This window comes from Barbus barbus, assembly GCF_936440315.1.
Source record: "Barbus barbus genome assembly, chromosome: 37".
NCBI lineage: Eukaryota > Metazoa > Chordata > Actinopteri > Cypriniformes > Cyprinidae > Barbus > Barbus barbus.
In genome coordinates, this window is record NC_136715.1 from 10,938,358 (window position 1) to 10,959,501 (window position 21,144).

The 21,144-nt window shown below is 37.6% G+C and overlaps 1 protein-coding gene across 1 annotated transcript in view; it reads right to left on the reverse strand.

The window, feature by feature from the left end:
* LOC306856892 (ephrin type-B receptor 2) overlaps window positions 1-21,144 on the reverse strand; it is a 146,891-nt gene that overhangs the window by 12,571 nt on the left and 113,176 nt on the right. The window contains exons 6-11 of the mRNA XM_079396429.1: window positions 7,952-8,076; window positions 6,247-6,409; window positions 4,104-4,212; window positions 3,774-3,838; window positions 1,803-1,925; window positions 1,463-1,710 (exon numbers count right to left, since the gene is read on the reverse strand). Coding sequence (XP_079252555.1) covers window positions 1,463-1,710; window positions 1,803-1,925; window positions 3,774-3,838; window positions 4,104-4,212; window positions 6,247-6,409; window positions 7,952-8,076 — 833 coding nt within the window. The remainder of the gene's footprint in view (window positions 1-1,462; window positions 1,711-1,802; window positions 1,926-3,773; window positions 3,839-4,103; window positions 4,213-6,246; window positions 6,410-7,951; window positions 8,077-21,144) is intronic.

Here is a 21,144-nt window from a genome sequence, read left to right on the forward strand (position 1 = left end):
GCTGGCCAAACAGCTAAAATAACATCAGAACCTCACAATTACAGAGGTTACCGAGAGCTGGATCTGATTGTGGTGAGAAGAAATAAATTTAGTTCAAATGTCTAACAAATGGCTGGTCGTTTGGTTCCTGTTTACTTGCCTTCGTTTAAACGCCACAATCATGAAGGTTTCTTGTTCCAGATAATTACACTTCCTGAGCCCAACACCCCGAAAAGCTACGTCAAGGATAAAATAAGTTTTCTCTCATGATAGATCAGAGGCAAAGCCTTGCTAATGAGCAAAATAAATAATTCCTTCCCCAAAGATTACATATTTTCATAAAGTTTTTTTTTTCAACACAACACACAGAGAGCCCAATTAGCAGCGATCAAGGCATCTGGACCCCTTTTTTTATCCACATCAGCCGAAATCAAATTGACATGTGCCAGTCATTGGCTGACAACGACTTTCTCTTCTCATTCCCCACACTTGTTCTTTAACCAAGGCCCTCGGATAATCATCTAAATGCATCTGCAGGATGGATGCTGTTACTGGAAACCGGAGAGAGATACAAAGTAATTTCCTCAGGCCTCAAGTGTTTTCAGATTAAAACAACAATCACAATTTTCTGATCGCTATGTGTGTTCTGTGATATTGGTCGGAAGCACATATGGGAGCTCAGTTTGTGAGACACACCGCTCATCTGACGCTTGTAATGCAGAGAACGTGGCCGGGAGAGCATGACCAATGCAAAATGAGGGCATGACTAACCACAGAGCAACGATTCAACTATTTCTTTAAAGAGACCGCTTTAAAGCAAATGTTAGTGTGGCAACCCGTAGAGATGAATGGAAGAGAATTGAGCTTATTATAACAGTCTTACAGCTGGAATCAATACTGAGAGTAGATGTTTGCTACAGGGGGGTAGCTGGGTATTAAAGAGAGACCCTGTGGAGAATTACCTGACGGACAGCATGAGAAATTAGGAGGAAACATTTGTTTGATGTTCACCATGCTGATGTGCATACACACCTGCTGATGAGAGATTGAACTGGAATTTGAGTCATGTTTACATTACGGAGCTTGTGTTAGCGTGGGGAAATCCATATTATTATAATGAATCAGTTCATTCAGAGGGTTTCAAGGAACTAGTTGAAACAAAATGATTGACTGATTTGTCATTGCCCAGAGATGTTCACACACATAGCTCTAAAAATTCCTAGCCAATACAGATAAGGTGATAATCATGGCTAATATTATAATTTCACATTACTTTGTTTAAATAAATAAAAAATATAAAACTAAATATTAAATCAGCTTTTTTAAATGTGAATTCAGGCACCACAATATTATAATGTACAGTATGAAAAAGTTAAGTTTGCTAATTGCATGAAATGCTAATTTTCTTTTTAATTTACATTTAATTAGGTTGTATAGATTGCATCACAATTATTAAACCAAGACTCTGCGCAAAAATGCTCACCCTGAGGAAAGAGTCCAATGAGCCGTTCTCCATAAACTCTGTGATGATCATGACAGGGCTGCTCTTGGTCACCACTCCCTCCAAATGGATGACATTGGGGTGATCAAACTGGCCCATGATGCTTGCTTCACTCAGGAAGTCCCGCCTCTGCTTTTCGGTGTAACCAGACTTCAGTGTTTTAATGGCCACAAACATCTCCCTCTTTCCTGGGAGCTTTAGGTTACCACTGCACACCTCTCCAAACTCTCCTATGTATAAAGGCAAGTGCACTGTTCTTTAGGTCAAGGCACAAGAAAAACTTAATTGTAGAACACTGTTGGACATTTGGAAGTATGATTACCTGCTCCAATGACTTGTTCGATTTTCACACACGAGATGTCAATCTCCTTAGCAAACTCCCTCACAGCTTCATTGGGGTCTTCGTATGTAAATGGATCAATGTAGATCTTCATTCCTGGTGACACTTCAAAAAAAAAAAAACAGCTATAATACTTAGCACAAAATACTGTACATCAGAGTAATGTGTAAATATCAGAAAATATTAGTTATTGGGGTCTCTGGGAATGGCTGGCTTTCCAGTAGCTTTGGATTTTAAGCATGACATTGGAACAGCTCATGACTACAGTCAGTGGAGTGTAAAAGCGTTCGCCAAGAGAAAGATAAGGTGCTTTAATGGGGTCTCATAGTCCCCAGTGGAGACCATATATCAGCAATTTCCACTGCTGCCAATCAAATGGCTTTTGATTTCAGGTAAATTGGCTTAAGGTGAACTTAAGTGTGTGAGGACTTAAGTCATTCCTGCTTTAAATGCAATTATTCAGTCTCTCGGCTCCAAATCTATCTGAAGGCATTTTAATAGACATTGTGTTTTCATGCAGCTGGAGAGGTTTTCTGTTGGTGATTTGGCTGCACAGACGTTTTTGGAATTGATAAATGTGCTCTCGCAACAGACAAGAAGAAGATAAATAGAGTGGGAGAAGCGAATGGCATCCACTATCAAAGGATTTGTGAATGTCAAACTATAACAAATTCATGAGGTTGTAGTGTATGTGCTACTTTGGAGAACGTTCTTCTGCGGGATAGTTCACCCAAAAATGAAAATCTGTCATCATTTACTCACCCTCACGTTGTTCCAAACCCATGTAACTTTCTGTCCTCTGTGGAGCACAGAAGGAAGTGTTTAGCAGGATGTTCATACTGCTATTTTCCAGATAATGAACGTGAATGTTTCTATTCACTTTCATGATATGGACAAGAGCAGCATGAACATTTTGCCTAACATCCTTTTTTCACAGAATAGGACAGTAATACCGGGTTGGAATGACATGAAGTTGACAATTGGTGTTGGCAAGTTGGCAAATGGTGACAATTTTCCTTTTTAGTATCTATGCTTTTAAGATTAAGAAAATGTCCAAGACAAAGAGAGGGAAAGAATGAAAAAGACACAAGTGAGAAGAGTGAGAAAATGAGAGCACTTTGTGCTCTTGAGCACTAATGGATGAATTCAGACCTTGGTTTTCCAGGTCTTACTGGCTCCATGCTCTTCCAGAAATTATTTCAATGAATACAGCATTTACAGCAGTCCTTTACCACTGATTACACTGCACAAAAGCTGTTTAAATTGATAAGGAAGAAAAATAAAACTTGAGAAAAAGTGCCAGACCATTTTCATTCAGCAGAGTGAGCAAAAGAGAGATAAACTATAAGCCCTCAGAGGCAGAGCGAGCAAGAGAAAGCGAGCGAGCTTAGCTTTAAATTATTGCCTCGAGAGAATCTTAAAGATTTATTTCTATAAATGGAACAGCACTCCAAGGCTATGATGGTATTTACTGAAGTATTGCTCATTTTATGATTAATCTTTGATGGATCTTGCTAACTTTGAAGCACCTGGCACTGAGCTTTTTTGCATTAGCTTTTTGTACTGCTTTGATGGGAAAATAAACAAGTGATGGAAAAAGAACGGAGCAAGAGAACAAAGATGAACAACGGAATCGCTGCTAGGGGAAGTAGTTAATGCGCTCTCTGATGGGATTTCGCGGGAAGCTGTGGGATTAATATTTCACAGATTAATCTTGAGAAACTGAGGTCCAAATTTGAGATAAAGGTGTGTTTGATGGTGAAAGAGATACGGTAGCTAAACAGATTTGTGTGAGGTGGGTAAGTGGGAGAAATGGAGGGCATTAGTATGTCAAATGATGATGGTCCTGCTTTTACTGTGTTCTTTAATCTTACTGTTCAAAAACTTGACTGGTAGTGTGCATTTTAAATGTATACATAGTGTGTGTACAGTAGTCAAGACCTTAGTACTCACTGTGGCCGCTGGTGTAGTGCTGCAGCTTGTCTGTGTATTCTGAATCTGCTCTCTCGAATCCACGTCTGCAGGCGAACAAAGGCAAAAAGCTCTACTTGTACCATTTAAAAAGGTGCTAAAGCCATGAAAACAACACTCACTACTGCCCACCATCATCTTGTTAACACAACCTCGTCATTAAGAGAGTTTTTACAAGCTCTGCTGCTCTGTAAATGGCCGCTAATTAAGCAAATCAGGACAAAAGCATGGGATTTTGACAAGTTGTTGGTATAATTGGGGGGAAGCTATGCTAATGGTTTACATGTTTAGAAAACCGCAAGTGGAACTCACCGGTTGCAAACGATGATGATGACCACCACCGCAATGAGGAAGACCAGACCAGCAGCCGCCGAGCCAATGATGAGAGGCAGCTTCTCTTGAATACTAGTGTTGTACTCCTCTGTAGGCACACACACATATCCAAAAGTTAGCACTTCCTGACAAACCCCAGCAGAGTGTCTCTATATCTGATACAGCCTTGAGGCACAGGAGTCCTGCAGTGTATGTCTACACAGGTGAGAGACCCTCACTTCCCCACTTTCGCAGTGGGGAATCTGGGACAGGAAGCCCTGTGTGAGATACCTTCAGGCAGACAGGGCTGTACACTTGGACTGCTTAGCTCCAGCAGCATATGGGCAGGCGATGGAAGAAATGTGTTGGGTGATGTGTACTGGTGCAAAACAGACGGGTTGGGAAGGCCTGGGGAACTTTCTTTTCCCTTCCTCTCCTGCCTAGCTTTCTTGTTCTTCCCTATTTGTTTATAATTACAGACTATTTGTTCACAATGCAGACAAAGCCCTGGGATTACTCCGCAACCCTAGAGGCTAAGTACGTACTAGCGTGCTACCAGATTTTACCACATTTAAACATTTGCTCCGAGCTCCCAAAAGCTGAGGTAGTGAGTAAACAAAAACCTGAACTTCTTTGGGTCTCATGTGAATTCAACTGCACTGTAACTTCCTGTTTAATCTGTTTTAAACCTCTTGACAGCTTGCTGGCATGACACATCCCTGTTTAGATCACCTGGCAGAGTTGCTGTCTCTCATCATGCCAGCAGAGAGCTTGGGAGGACTGATCAGACTAATTCTGACTCTCTACTCATAATAAACAGCTTAGAGAGTGAGCAGTCATGAGTGAGGTAGCTGTGTCTGAATGAGGTGATCTGGGAAAGGCAAAATGATGGGTGCCCATCCAATAACATGTTTCAGCTACCATTCTTCCTCTTCAGCGTTCTGGAAGAAGGACAGAGTCCAAAACAAAACAAAACAAAAACAAACAAAAAAAAAAACTGTCCCTAACTACTTAATAAGCAAAACTATTGTCTCAGTCTAAATTACAATCACACTGGTGTTTTAGGAACCCAAACAAAAATATACAAAAAATAAAGCATAAAACGCGAATATTTAAAGTGAAAATAAAGCATAACTGATGGCCTTTGCATTCCCAAACGCGCGCTAAACTCACAGCACATGCAATAAACGCATTCACTCTATTCACTGGGAACTGAGCCATTCTGGGGAATGGAAAAAAATGGATCACAAGCTGATCGCCTGAACATCCTGAATAACTTATATAATATATATTACAATTACTATTTTTGATGTTGTTATATGTGTGTGTGTGTGTATATATATATATATATATATATATATATATATTATTTCCAAAATATGTAGTGTTGTGTATCGCTAACTACAAGTCATCATATAAATATAATCAAATTTATATTTTTGGTTGAAGATATCATTTATATACTGTATGTACACTACTGTTCAATAGTTTAGAGTTGATTTTTTTTTTTTAAAGAAGTTTCTTATGCTCACCAAGGCTGGATTTATTTAATCAAAATGCAGTAAAACAGTATAGCTGTGAATAAAAATAAAAATTCTCAAGAAATATCCTATTATTATCAATATTGAAAACAGTTGCTGCTTACTATTTTTGTGAAAACCATTTTTTCAGAATTATTTCATAAATAGAAAGTTCACAATTAACTTAATCAACTGAAATGTTATCTGTCATTACTTTTTATGCTTTTTCTAAAAAAAATTGTACCCTTGCTGAATACAAGTCTGATTAAAAGTTACTGACCACACACTTTTGAACAGCAGTTCAAAATAATAAATAAAAAATCTCATTTTTTTCTTTAAATAAATAAATATATTCCTCAGATCTAATCAGAAACATGAAGTGGAGAGAGGACAGATCATTTGGAGATGCTTCTCGCTAACGTGGATCATAATTAGAGAATTAGATTAGTAGATGAACTATCTGCCTCAGCAAGTCAATTACACACAGGTTTGCTCTTCTAAGAAGTGGGAGATGTAAGAATGATAGCTGGATCATATGCGTGTAATTTATTCTCATAAAAACCAAATCTGAAGAGATGATGTAGATTTTTGGATGAAACAAACCACACATAAACCATATTCACCCTCAGTCATGGTCTGGAAGTACATCTTGCCACTGTACCGTCCAAACCCTGCCACCGTACGTGCTCGGACCTGGAAGACGTAGATGCCTCCAGGTTTGAGGCCACGGATGACTGCGGTGTTGGTTTGACTCTTTACTATGGAAGAGTTATGCTCCGTCAGGTCCTGAAACAGAGAAATTACCCAAAAAAGGGGTAAAGATATCAGTTTTACAAATCCAGTGGCGTTTTGGTCACAGTTTTTCACACATCACAAGAGACTCCGAGGTGAACATATGGCTCTCTAACAGGGCTATCTATCTCATCAAACCCCACCAGGAGAGCTCGACTGAGGGTGCTGGGCAGAGGAACGGTGGCTGACACTTTCAGGCCAGCTACGATTCATTAGTCTGGGCTGAAAGCTGTGGCCATTGTCGCACCGCTTGAGTGTCTGTTTGTGTAAGCGAAGAAGAGAAAGAATGATAGCGAAGGAGAAGCAGGGAATGTAGGACTCTGCGTGTGTGTATACATGTACAACTTGAGTGCTCCGCTTTTTTCCTGTCAGCTCTATTTCTGAGCTCTGTTATGTGAGCTTTGCTGCAGTCTGAGAAGAGTGTTTTGACAGGCGGTCCTCAGCACTGTCTGAGAAAGGAATTATACTGAGGAAAGCGTTAGAACAGGAGCAGAGCCCTGGGGACCGTCAGCTTGTGCATGTGTATAACAAACCAAGAAAGAAAAGACAGACACTATCTGTAAAACTATGCATGTTGTATTTAAGGCCGTGGCTTTCTTATGTGTGTCAACCGGCGAAACAAAGCGAGCGAAATGGGAGACTGAAAGAATATCAGCATACTATGTGGGTGTGAGAGTTTCTCAAGTGTGTGTGTTTTCTGCGGCCCACGCTGACAGAAAGGAATCTGTAAGTGAAATCGTATTTATTTTTCTTTTTTTACTGCAGTGAAATCTCTGTTATTTTAGCCACTGGTATCCGGATCAAACCACAACAGCCTTTTACAGAGTGACTGTGTTTGTAATAACCCTAGACAGAACAGGAGTTCGCTATTCATTTCCAACAGCTGCCAAAACCGCCAATTAAACCGCAACTGTAAATGAATAATCATTTTCAATGAATCATTTTCAATTTTCAATAATCATTTTCATTTCAAAAAACTTTAATGCATCAACATTAATAAATATATATATATATATATATATATATATATATATATATATATATATATTTTTTTTTTTTTTTTTTATCAAATATGTATTTGTTCAAAATACAGTAAAACAGTATATTTCAGTATAACATACTGTTTACAGTAAAACATTTCTCAATAAATATTTTTTATTATTATCAATACTGAAAACTGTTGCTGCTTAATATTTTTTGTGAAAACATTTATTAAATTTTTTTTGTACTGCTTTTTTTCAGGATTATTTCATAAATAGAAAGTTCAAAATGACCATATTTACTTAATCAATTGAAATTGATTTATGTCTTTACTGTGTTCTTTTTTATCAATTGATTCCACCCTTTTTTAAAAATCACAATGTAAAAAAAAATATATATATATATTATTATTATTGCCACATTAACAACAGCAATTTAATTTTAATTCATGCATTTATAAGATACTCTCACAAACCCGAGATCAAATAATGCATTTTGATAATGTTAAATGTCACTGCATGCATTACGCATTACTCAAGTGTGTTTATGTGATACCTTCTCATAATACTGCAGCTCGTAGTCAAGTATGACCCCATTGGGCTGATCTGGCTGGGACCAGGAGAGAGTGATGCTATCAATGGTGCGACTGACCTGATGCATGATAGACACTGTAGAAGGAGCTGGAAAAAAAAAAAGGCAGAGTCATATTATATACAGTATTTAAAGAATGATGCAAATCAAGCTGTGGATCAGCTTACACATGCCTTATATATAGTGACATATATATATAAGGCATGTGTAAGCTGCCTTACACATGTGTGATAAAAAAAAAATAAAAATAAAAAAAAAATCACACTGCGCTGAACCACATAAACAAGGTGGCAAGGGGAATTTCCAGGCCCAGTCTCTGTCTCTGTCATTGGTCATGGTTCCTCAATGCCATTTAATCTAGCCTGAAATCTCTTGTAATATTCTCCTCAAAAGGAAGGCTGACTAATTTTGTGGTTTGCTGAAAACAAATAAAACCAGGTGCAATTTCTACTCATGAAAACCACAAGTATGGTGAACACAACTGATGTTTTATGTCTTTGAATTTGTGAATTATAGAGTTTATTTTTTATCAGTGTGCTTGGTAATTATGGGGGAAAGTGTGTCAAACTCTATATTAGTGGCTCTGTTGTGTTGAACTTGTCCAACCTGACTACCCTACAAAAGAAAGTTTCCCCTGTTTATTACTGAAATAAAAGTCCAGGGTGTTCCTAATAGCTATTAGGCATTAGAGCATGGCATACCAGGTCAAAAAACTCAATGGATATGCTCGGGAACACAGTTGGAGCTGTGTGGGGTTTGGAGAGGGCAGGATTTATGGCCTTTGCCATCTCAAAGACACGGGCCTCTCCTTAGGCACGCACTTCTCTATGAAAAAGCCACTCTGTGGGAAAGCCCGTGGTTGCTATCAGCTTGAGCTTACAGTCTCTGGGGTTGAAGGAGAGCTTAAGTGGCTTATTCGTGTGCTTATTTCCTGCTCTCCAGATCCCAGAATGAGTTGTAAATCTGTCTTGAATGCACAGGTAATAGAGGAGGTCTTGAGTTCAGTGCTTAGAAAAGCACTGTTCATTTTCAGCTATTTTTCTTCCTGGGGATATCAGCAACATTTTGGCTTTTAATGAATTGCCATAAAATTAATTGTGGTTAGTGATTTAATTGTTTGTTTTGTTTATGTTATTTGCCGCAAAGGCTTAATAAACATCAAGGTTCGGCAACCTTTTGGGCATGAAATGCCATTATTAATTTTTCTCGTTAACCACTGTGCCAGTCTAGCTCGTCACCCTGTATATTGCTAAATAAAATAAAATAAAATAAAATAAAATCTAATTTGTCCAAACTGACTTCTGTACAAATTCCCCCATTTATTATTTAAAAAGAAAAATACAATAAATCAAATTTACATTAATTCAATGTGACTAAATAAAATCAAATGGAAAAGTAATAAAAAATAAAAAAATAATAAAAAAAATCAAACTTGTCCAACCTGATTACTGTACAAAGGAGATATCCCCTGTTTATTACTAAAATAAAATAAAAATGTAATAAATTCCATTTCTGTATGTTTGCAATATTGTAATCTACAGTGCACAATAATCTCAAATAATTGCGGTCAGGCAATTACATAATAACTTCTACAGTCCTAATCCGCCCAGTGACCTATGACCAGCAGCCGTTCATTTATCAAAACATACTTATTGGAAAACACAGGCCATAATGCTGAACAAGCTGCATTCTTGCTGTCCATGCCAGTTAATAAATATATGCCAGAGTAGAATGAATGGCTTCTCATTAAAAATTAATATATATTGAATATTTCAATGCATTTACATTGCGCCCAGCCTGTCTCTGGTAATCCAGTCTGGAATAATGCATATAAAGTCAGAGCATGTACAACAGCTCACAGGGGTGAACATGTTAATTTGAGATGAGCTGAGAAGGCAGAAAGTTATGGTTTTCCGGTTACCGGAGGATGTTTTCCTCATGGCGGAATGACAGGCTTCCATCACAGTTCAAATCAAAGGAAAACACTAGTATGATGGGTAAGAAAGTGACAACTTAAAAACCTTCTTAGTGAACTCACAGTTATGATTATAACAGCTAGTGAAGTGTCCGTTCTACTTTTGCAGAATTCCGGTGTTTCCACACAATTACTCTCTATGGTACAGTTGATGAGGGCTATTTATCTGCAAGCCTAGGTGCTTAACTTTTTCCTGGGAGATGGAGTGTTCGGACACATTGGAGTGATCACACTATGTTCCGCACTATGTTCTCTGCGTGAGGTGCAGAAAACATAAGCATGAGGAATAGATAACATTTGCACGTGGGCGCTAAGGAAAACAACCAGATGGGATGGAACAGTCATGTTTAAAAGTTGGATGGAATAATGATGAGTTTATACATACGTATTGTACATATCAAAACAGTTCATTTGTTATTTATTCAATCGCAGTTCTGGGCATCACAATTTATATGAGCTGTTCTTCTGGATCTAATATGACAGACACAGGGGTTTTTGCACACTTTATGACAATTATGCAATCGTTTCTGAGGCCCGATTCTTGCCTTTATGCCAGTATATCTTTACTTCAATGCCTATAAGATCTGTAATAAATAATATACTGGATTTACCGAGTTAATTCCACTTATATAAGTTTATTGGTCTTTAATGGGGCATGGTCTTGCATGCACAAAAAACATTTATTGAGCTCTGATCCAAACGAAGCTGGTAAATAAGCGCCTTTCAGCCATTATAGCTACAGCCAGCCACGTTAAGCTGGATTCTTTCTTAGAATTCCAACAAATATTACGCCAAGTTCCAAACAATAAAATGCATAGATTGGGAAACATTTTTAATGTTAAATAACACTTAATAAAAGATACTCAATGTATTATTATTATTATTTTTAAGAAATTAACACTTGAATAATTGAGCAAGGACATGTTAAAAATAAAAAGTGGTTGCTTAATCTAATAAATGCGTTTTTTTTTTTTGTCAATCAAAGAATCACAGTTTCAATAAAAATATTAGAAAAGCACAAACATTTTCAACTGTGATAATAAAGAATGTTTCTTGAGCAGCGAATCAGCATATTAGAACGATTTTTGAAAGATCATGTCACACTGGAGTAATAGCTGAAAATTCAGCGTTGACAACAGCCGTTTTGAACAGCTTTCTGTAAAAGCATTCTATATATTAATATAGAAAACTGTTATTTTGAATTGTAATATTTAAAAATATATATATATAAATATATAAATAAAAAAATTACCAACCCAAACTTTTAAACAACAGTGTATATGAATATACACAAATAACATAATTGATGTTTTTGTGTATGTGCAATTATGATTTATAAATCATGATGATTTTATTTATTAATTTACATGATGATTAGTTCTGAATTCTTAATAATAGGTGTGTAATGAGTGATAATTAGGGACAGGGTGAACACTGAGCAAGCAAAGAATGTTTAACCAAAAGCTCGGCTTAATCATCAAATAAAAGGCTCTGACTGATGTGGAATGTTGTCTCAATCCCATTGGCTCTTCACTACAGGTCTATATAATAGGTTTGGAAGGCATGTGGATTTCATTTGGAGCCGAGTTGTGGTGTGGAAGAGCGACATAGTGATTTGGTAAGGTTGGTAGAAGTAGCCCTTGCAGGTCAGTGCTTATAAATTTTGTCCACCCCCGTCGACTGCCCTAGCCCCTTTTACGGTAAAACTTCCCCAAGGCAAGTTTTTCCCAGCACAATCCGACAGCAGCTGCTGTTCCTCTACTGTGCAGGAGCGTACACTGAGAGTATCCCCTATTTACGAGACTCACGTCCAGAGAGAGCCAGAAAGGAGGGGAAGAACCCGCTACATTTGCATGTAACTTTTAGATTCCTAAAAAAAAAAAAAAAATGCAGAGAGAATCAGTGCGTCTGGCAGGCATCCCTATTTCCCATCTGTATTGGATTGAGGGTTTTATGTCTCCACAGAGTTTCCAGTGCCATAAAGCAGTGCACCCCCTTTTCAGTTCATCAAGCTTTAAACCATCTGCACTGGAAAAGATTGAAGCATTAATGTACTCGTATACACACCATAAGCTAAATCAAAAGTAGGCACTTCAGCGTCTTAAGAAGATTGCAGACACTTACAGAGAGTTTGAGTCTAATCTGCACAGTTTCACTGCTCAAGGAACTCTGGTGTTTAGAGAAAACTCAGCTAAGTCTGCAAATGGCAGCGGTCCAATAACGTGCATTAGCATTCCTTCTTTTATCCATAGATGCATAGTCAATGGGTATGATGTATATCGATTGCCATCTGACAGATCTCATGATCTTCACAGACAACCAGAGGTCTGTTGGCACATCACATCTAAACAAAGGAACCTGTTCAACTCTTGTTCTTTCTGTTAACAGAGAGGAGGACAAATTATATTAGCTCTTACGATTTTGTTATGCTGCCATGACTTATTTGGGGCAAGACTTGATGTGAGCCCAAGCCTGTATGTGATTTTATCTTAGGACCTTGGTGTAAAAAATGCTAATTTTATTTACCAAATTGCAGAATCAAATATAAAATTACAGATATTGATTTTTTTTTGTCCAAAAAAAATAAATTTTTATTTGAATATTATCTACTATGTCATGGCATGAATGTACATCAGTATAATGAGTTGTTTGTGTGTGTGTGTGTGTGTGTGTGAATGACTGTATATGAACAAAAACCTATGCAGTTTTAATGACCTAAAACAGAGAGTAGTGTGAGATTTTGACCTTGCAATCTATGCACAAAGAGTAGAAGTAAAGAGTAAATAAATAAAACGAAGCAGAGGGAGTTTGTTGTCATTTTTAAAGCATTTAAAGATTTCAGGGTCATATCAAACTGCAGTTTCATACAAATTACACAAGTCATTTCAGAACAACACAATTAACTTCTCCACTTCCAGCAATAAATCAACATGTCTAATTGAGCCTTTGCACCTGTCACTGCGATATTTAGTTAATCCAGGATGATTACAGAATAACACACTGTTCTTTGTAAACATTACTGGCCTTAAATGACAGTGATTTAAACACTGAATCCTTGCTGTATTGTATTTATTGCATGTGCTAAATTTTTTCAGGCATCAAAGCGTTAAGTAATTGGCAAGATTTCCCATTTACAACAATATGCACTTACTTTATTGTTTGTTTGGTAATGAAATGGATATTTTATGCACTGGTCACTGCATAGTCAACAGCTCCGCCAGCCTGCGCTGCATACTTATGAAGGCCTTTTCCCTGGCTGATGCAAATGAAACAGCCCTTACTTTCCTCCAATGACACCTGATGTGATTAGTATGCAATAGCATGTGACGGGATGGGAGCTGTGATTTTGGACTTTGCCAGTGTTCCAAGTGTCCGGAGGAGTCTCCTGCCCAGCTGCCCCCTGACCCCACCTGGCACCTTCCATATGTGCCCTCTCTGCCACCTTCTGTCACAGTGCTCCCACACTGGCCACCCGCTTTATATTTCTGAAGCACGGCATGAAAAGGGCAGACTTCTCGGGGAAAGATCCATGTCCGAAGTGGGGGGAAAAAAAGCACAGGTTTGCTCTTCGGCATTACAGGTGGCAATCTACATTTATCTGAAAGCCTCATTGAGGTGAGCACATATTGAATACCGAAATGGACGTCTCTCAGCAATAAGGTCAAGACAGTAAAATACGAGAGTGCACTACTCAATTACGTGGCAATAGAATCATCTAGCTCTGTATCGCCACTTTCTCGGGAGGCTGCCGGTGGCATCACCGTCTCTGGTGGCCCGACAGGAGTTCGCCAAAGCAATTCTGAAGATAATTAAGTCATAAATCTTCCACAGGCACCCGACAGCGCCCGAGCCAGATTACCAGACCCAACTCTGCATAATGTAACTCAAGTCATACAATGGTTCCCCCATCTGATATGGAACCAATTCATTTCCTCAGGTATTAAGCAAATCCTGACACACATGTGGTACTGCTCACCTTGGGCTAATGAAATGGATAAACAAACAGTATCTGGAGTGTATAATGCTGAATGATGCAATAGAGTACGGAGTGAGCTGGCAGACGCAAACGGCATATGGGTCGGCCGTTTATCAGGGTGTGCCAGACTCTCACGCAGAAAGCTAATGGCCAGGAGCTAATGTTGCCTGGAGTTTGCCGTGATGGACAACAACTGTTACGCTCAAACAGTGCATTGGACTGGAAACGTGCTAAGCAAAATGGAATACTGTATATACACTGCTGTTCAAAATTTTGGGATGAGTAAGATTTTTAATGTTTTTTATTTTTTAAAGAAGTTTCCTATGCTCATCAAGGCTGTATCTATTTGATTAAAATACTGATTTTTTTTTTATTTTTAATTAATTTAATTAATAACTGTAATTTTGTGATTTTTTTTTTTTGTTTTTTGCTAATTAAAATTACAGTTTTCTATTTTAATATACTTTAATTTATTCCTGTGAAGCAAAGCTGAATTTTCAGCATCATTACTCCAGTCTTCAGTGTCACATGATCCTTCAAAAATCATTATCCTTCTTAATATTTTTAGAGCTGTGATACTTTTTCAGGATTCCTTGATGAATAAAAAGTTAAAAAGAACAGTGTTTGTTCAAAATAGAAATAGTGTGTTAAAATATACACTATTCAAAAGTTTGGTGTCAGTAATTTTTTTTCTTTCTTTTTTTTTAATAAATTAATACTTTTATTCAGCAAGGATTTGTTAAATGGATAAAAAGTGAAATATTTATATTTTGAATAAATGCAGTTCTTTTTAACCTTTTATTTATCAAATAATTAAATAAAAAATTATCACAGGTTCCAAAAAAATATTAAGCAGCACAACAGTTTCAAGTAGATTAGAATGATTTCTGAAGGATCATGTGACACTGACTGGAGTAATGGCTGATGAAAATTCAGAGACAATCTATTAAAAAACATTCGAAATCTTACTGATCCCAAACTTTTTAATGTCAGTGTATATGTCCAAAAAATCTGACCATCTGTAATAAGGAGTGCACTATTAATACACTGAATATTTTCAGCAATTTGTGTCATAAAAGAAATGTACCACACAGTAAAACTGTAAATTATATGTAACAAGTTTATAACAGAATTGTAACACTGCAAGTATTATAAATAAAAAATGTACTTCAAAAAACAGCAATTTAATCTAGAATAATGTTTATTTATCAAAGTTAACTAACATTTAAAAATAATAATTAACATTAACCCAGGTTAATAAATGTTTTAAATCAGATTTTATTTATTTTATTGAATTTATTTTGAAAATATAATGTTTATTAAGTGGTTAATTTGTTAACTATTATATCAAATTTGGCTGATTTGTAAAACCATCATTAAACATTCTCCCTGATGCAAAATACAGTGCTGCAATGAATTCAGGACATGGCAAATGATGCAAAGCTCAAGCACATTGTGCCTAGTGAACATCGCTGACAGAATTGTTGATTTTTCAGTTTCCATTCATCCATCTCTTCACGGGAAAGAACAGAAATATGTATAGAGTGAAGCTGACTGAGCCATGTGGCTCTATATTTCTCTCGATTCATGGGGAGAGGTAAGTTAAACGACCCCTTGAGTGGCACTTCCCAAGTGCTTCTCGACTGTAGGCAGATCACAAATTGCAGGCGATCTGTCTGCACTGCTCTAATAAAACTTCCAGAGAGAGGGACACCCGGGCAGACGTTTTCTATCCTTGCCCTGATAAATGCCGGTCTCACATGTGTGAGATAGAGTAAAGTGAAGGGCCTGGAGTCAGTTTGGGTTTACTTGATGACTGATTAACCTTGCTTGCCCTGTTGATGCAGAGCTGCAGGGGACAAGGGAGAAAAGCCAAGCAGAAGGGAAAGGTAAAAGCTGTCTTTGTGTCTCCAGCTGCCTGACACAGACGTTCACTATTGCTGTAGCTGCCCAGAGCTCAAGGCCTTCATTCCAGTTTGCCTCTGTAAAATTGCCTCAATAAAACATTGTGCCTTTCTTCAGTACGGCTTTCTTAAGCTTCCTGGTGTGCCATAATTAAGACAAATCACTAAACTAATAAAGGCAAGGCATGCTGTTTCTGTTTAGACCTCTGAGGGACACTGATCCAGATTGCAGCTTAGGCTGTTGTTGTTGATTATTATCACATTCATTTGTAGAAGGACACTTAAGCCATTTAATGTATGCACATTACTGCATTATAACACATTATCAAAGCATGTGTTCATTGTTTTAAAGTAGTAAATAAATATGTAAATGATAAAACAAGATAATGTTAAAAAAAGACAAAAGGAATGCAGAAATTAAACATGGCCATAATTTTAAGTGTGGCTTAAGTACATCCTATTTATTTTTGGGGAGCTCCGTTTTATCAGTAATACTCATTCAGGCTACTTCAAACTGGATTTAATTTCATCCATTACACTCAAAACCCTTGAAATAAGAGGTTGGCAGATTTTTTTCCAGCCATTTTATTCTCTGATGAAAAAAAGGTGGAGGGTCTTTAAAAGGTTAAAGGACTCTTGACAAAGTTTTTCAATGACCAAGTTCATTCTGTCCATAAAGTCAGTTATGTAATAAGTTTCAAAGGATCTTTGCTCACTTTTTTACTAAATAAAGTGTCCAAGTTAAAATGGTCTAATTTTATTTTTTTTTAATTCCAGGATCAGTGGTTTTGCTTCACTATACGTAAAGTGGTGAATTATCAATACTAAAATTGATGTGAACAATGATTGTGTTCACAAACAAACATTTGTATTGCCACGGTTTATGCATACTGAGTAATCTGGCAATCATCCATTTTTGCTCATATATGTTACATATTATTAAAGGGTCATGAAACCTACTACTTTTTCTGAGATTTTAGCAGAGGTGTTTGTGTTGCACGTCATAGAAGACAATGATAGCATCCGATCATTTTAACTGTTGGAGAAAACTGGTTAATTTTAAGCTTTTTTGCGCTATTTTCATCTTCCGGGTTAAAAATCTACATCGTGCTGACGTCACAATTTGTTATGTGGCAATGGACTATAGTACAACGATGATGTGTCGGTGTCTATTTAATTATTCATGAGACTGCATGTTCTTATCCAATGAGAAGACGCTTTGCTTAATTATTCACAACAGCATGTGCTGATTTGCTCTGACAGAGGCTTCAGACTGTGAGATCGCGCACATTAACTGAGAGAAACCTTCATGAATTGAAGGAGAGCGTTTGTTTTTGCTTTGTAATAAGAGTTTGTGAGTTAAGTGAGTGTAACCGTTTTTACAGCTCCGTGACACAATCCGTCAAAAAGTTTATATAAACGCCGCAGAATAAGCCTAAAAAGTTATCAGAGGTGCAACAGTGCGTTCATATATATGTTTTCGATGAAGAGTGTAAATGGCTGTGCATTTATTTGTGTTTTTAACTCGATAGGAGCGAATGAAACTGTCTGAACCCGAAGCTGTGTGTGTAGTCTGTCTCTCCTCTTCCCACTCCACTCCGCAGCGCACCACTCCCACTTTTTTAACATTTTTTAAAAAACTGTGGCGAGAACTAACCAGTGCTGAAATGGAGGTTTTCATGACCCTTTAATAATACATATTATTTCTATATTTATACTTTGCATCAACAGTATCATTATTTACACTTCACCAACAAATGTATTTGCAAAAGAATATGGGGAGTGTTTTCTCCTTTTTTAAAATATGATAAGCATATTTAACTTATATGCAATTATATGGTTAGTCATTTATTGTTTTTGATGTTCACAACCCTATCACATCCTCTTTTTGGGTCACGACCCACCAGCTAAGAACCACTGGCCTAAATAATAAAAACATTGTAAGCCCAAATTCCTCAGCAGTGAAAAATGGTAGAAGAAAGTGAATCATAGCAGCTTTTTGCAGCTTTACTCACTACTACATTCTGGGTCAATGCAGAGAACACCACCAACCTGATACTTAGCGGACAGTCTGGTCATAATTCATCAAGATCTGGAAAATAACTCTCCAAGGCCAAGATCATAACACTCTCCCCATAATAGCAGTGTTTATGAATTGTTCATCCCTTAATAAGTGTGCATGACGACCTTTTAAGCCCATGATGTATCACCCATAAGTATAACTCGTGCTTTAAAGGCTGTCCACTATACACGCATTCAGAGTTTTGCTCCCTTTGTCTGCTGTTCTTTCAGCCATTTGAGTAAAGCTTCAACTGTACTGTGTGTGAGATCATGACGGAGAGTGTGAAAAGGCCTAGGTGAGGATGATAGTGGCAGCTGCGGGGAAACTTCCTGAAAACAGTTGCCTGAGAACAGAGAGAGAATGTAGAGAGTAGGAATAATAGGGATTTCAATTGATGACAAATCTCATCAACAAGCTTAAGATCTAAAAGGGGGCCACTCGGATAAAAACAAAAAAACAAATACGGGTTTTTACGGTAATCACTTCTAACTTTCTTGTTTGTTTGTTTCTCTTGCAGAAGATACCTCTCCTCTTCAGCAGCCAGGCTTAAAAATGTGTCTAATTAATGCTTGCACAAGGATACGGACAAAAACGTTCACTGCGAGCACAAAACAAGACGGGGGAAGCTCGAAGCCGCCTTTTCTAATGAGGGGTGACAAGATGTTTATGTAACCCCAAAGCCCTCCAATCCAGACGAAATTAAAAGGCCTGGAAAGCCTGACCCAGGCCCCTCTGTCCTAGTGCCCTGTCCCGGGGGGCCCGGTCCGCTAACAGGTAGCTGGAGTGAGTACTTTCACAGCTCCCCCTGATGGAGGTCCGGGGCTGCTAATCCAAAGTGACAGGCGGAGCGGGGGTAGGACGTCCCAACAGCAGGGAGGGACCCCAGAATGAAGAAAGCATGGGTTAAAGTAGGGCACTGCCGAGTGAAAACATATGGGGAACAATCTTTCTATAAAAATTTATATAAAAGCAATAACAATTATTTCTGTAAAAGGTACTAGAGGAGCCATATCATGAAAAATTGGAATTTCCTTGCTCTTTAGAAATAAAATAATTCAGTGTACTAAGCAGACCTACTCTAAAGCTTAACACAAAATGCTCCAATCAGTACTGACACTATTAACATGGGACAGCTTAATTATTTTACTTGTTTCTATAACTATATATTTGTACTGTATTTTTATTTTCTATTGATTCTTATATACACTTTTGTCTGTAGCTGTGATTTCAGATTACACAGAAGATCAATAACCAACTACTGTATGCGATCCATGCTCAGACTAGCAAAAATTGCACATTTAATTTTAAGATCAAAGAGAGGGAGAATTATCATGCTAACCTACTGTTTTTGGTGAAAGAAACCTACAAATGGACTAAAATATGTAAAAATATTACCTTAAATAGGTCATGCAGTATAATAAGAAATCACATTGATCTTCTGAGATAAGATTGCCTGATCTTCTATGAAAATATAAGTGCAAACACAGCACTTACCGTATTGACAACACAAAGCTAAAACTGCATAACACAACCGCCCATATTTATACATAAATGACTAATAGGAGATCAGAAATCTAGGCATCAAAGTACACCACCCAGGGCTGTTACTTAGAATGCTTCTTAAAATCACAGAAATACGTAATTATAAGTGTATCTGTGGAGGAGAAAAAAAGCCTTAAATTGCTAAAAGAAAATAATGGGGTTGAATTTAAAAATACAAATACAATTACTGAAATATTTAACAAAGACTTTTAAGTTTTAATTGCAGCCTCAGTATGATTTTTATGAGCAGTAATGTAACAAATGTAAGGCTTGGGTAAAATGGTACAAATTCTCGGCAGTTTTCCAAGAATATGTGGACCCATAAAGCTTGGGGGAAAAAGTTGGCTTTCGTTTCAAAGATGCTTTTCAGCTGACTCAGTTGAAGCAAATCTAACAATCCTTCTGTTTTCAGCCGATCGGTCGTTTTCTTGTTCAAAGAAACAGTGAAAGCCTCATCATTCAGCTCTCATGGCAGTTTCACATACGTTCACAAGTCCCCTAAATGTCTCAAGTGCACTTAGTGTAACTGTTGAGAGACTGAATGTAAAAAGTTGAAGTCTTTACAGGATCCCCCTGTCAGTTTATGAGGGCGAGTCTGAATGCGCCCTTGACCTCTAAGACTTGCTGCGCACATTAATGTTTTCGAACTCGAGCTTCAGTGACGATATTTAGCATGTTGTCTCTATGCTCACATTTCTCTCTTAATTGGATTTCCGAAGCTGACTGAATGAATGCGAGAGAACTTACAGTAGTTAGGAGGGAGTAAATAGTTTGAGTAGGTAATGTGAGCATGTAGTTGGTTATATAAGTTATGTGTGATGATGAGAACACAATATACTCAGCATGCTATAGATCAACGGTCTCATCAGGATGCAAAAGACACATGTCTTCCCACATGCTTTTTGTACAACTGATTGGATAAAACCTCCCCTTAGTGAGACAATTGTTGAAAAATTGTTGCATTTTGATGTTAGTGATGTGTCACAACCAATTTAAAAAACTGTCAAACACTAGAATAAGGAGCTTTACTAGGCTAAAGCGGGGATGGGTTTGATGATCTGTCTGTAGCCAGCAGGGATGAGGAACATAAAATAATGTCTGCCTCTGTTTGAGACCCTAAGAGCTCCCAGTACTGATCTGGCACGATCAGCTGCACATTTCATACAGACACTTAAAGAACAAATCAATGCTGCAGCCCCTCTGAAATAATTGGAACAGTAATCTAAACCACAATGGCATGAGTGGAAAAAAGCAGTCTTCTGTTGCATTTGCAATGGCAGCGTCTGATTGTACGATGTCTCCCAGCCATGGCCACTGCTTCAGGACTGGGGGGAAAAAAGGTTTGCCTAATCAGTAGCAAGAAGAAGCTGTTTTTCATTAAAAGTCATCATTGGCTGGAGAGATCCTAGGCTCCGGATAATCTGTCCCACTATGGTTTGGGTCCGATTCAACGTGCATCACATTGAGTTTTTGGAAATTATGTCTAATCTCATGGTGACATGGTGGGATGTGAGCCAAAGAGTGTAGGATGTAATCTGGAGGTAACAAAGCGAGTTACACGGTATTCTGTTTAACTCTCTACTGCACATAGTGAGTTTAGAATAGCTGGCCGCCTAATAATGTGAGCATAAATAAACTATGAAAACATTAGGATAGTTATGTGGTAGATATGAAAGTGATTTACTATTTTAAAGTGAA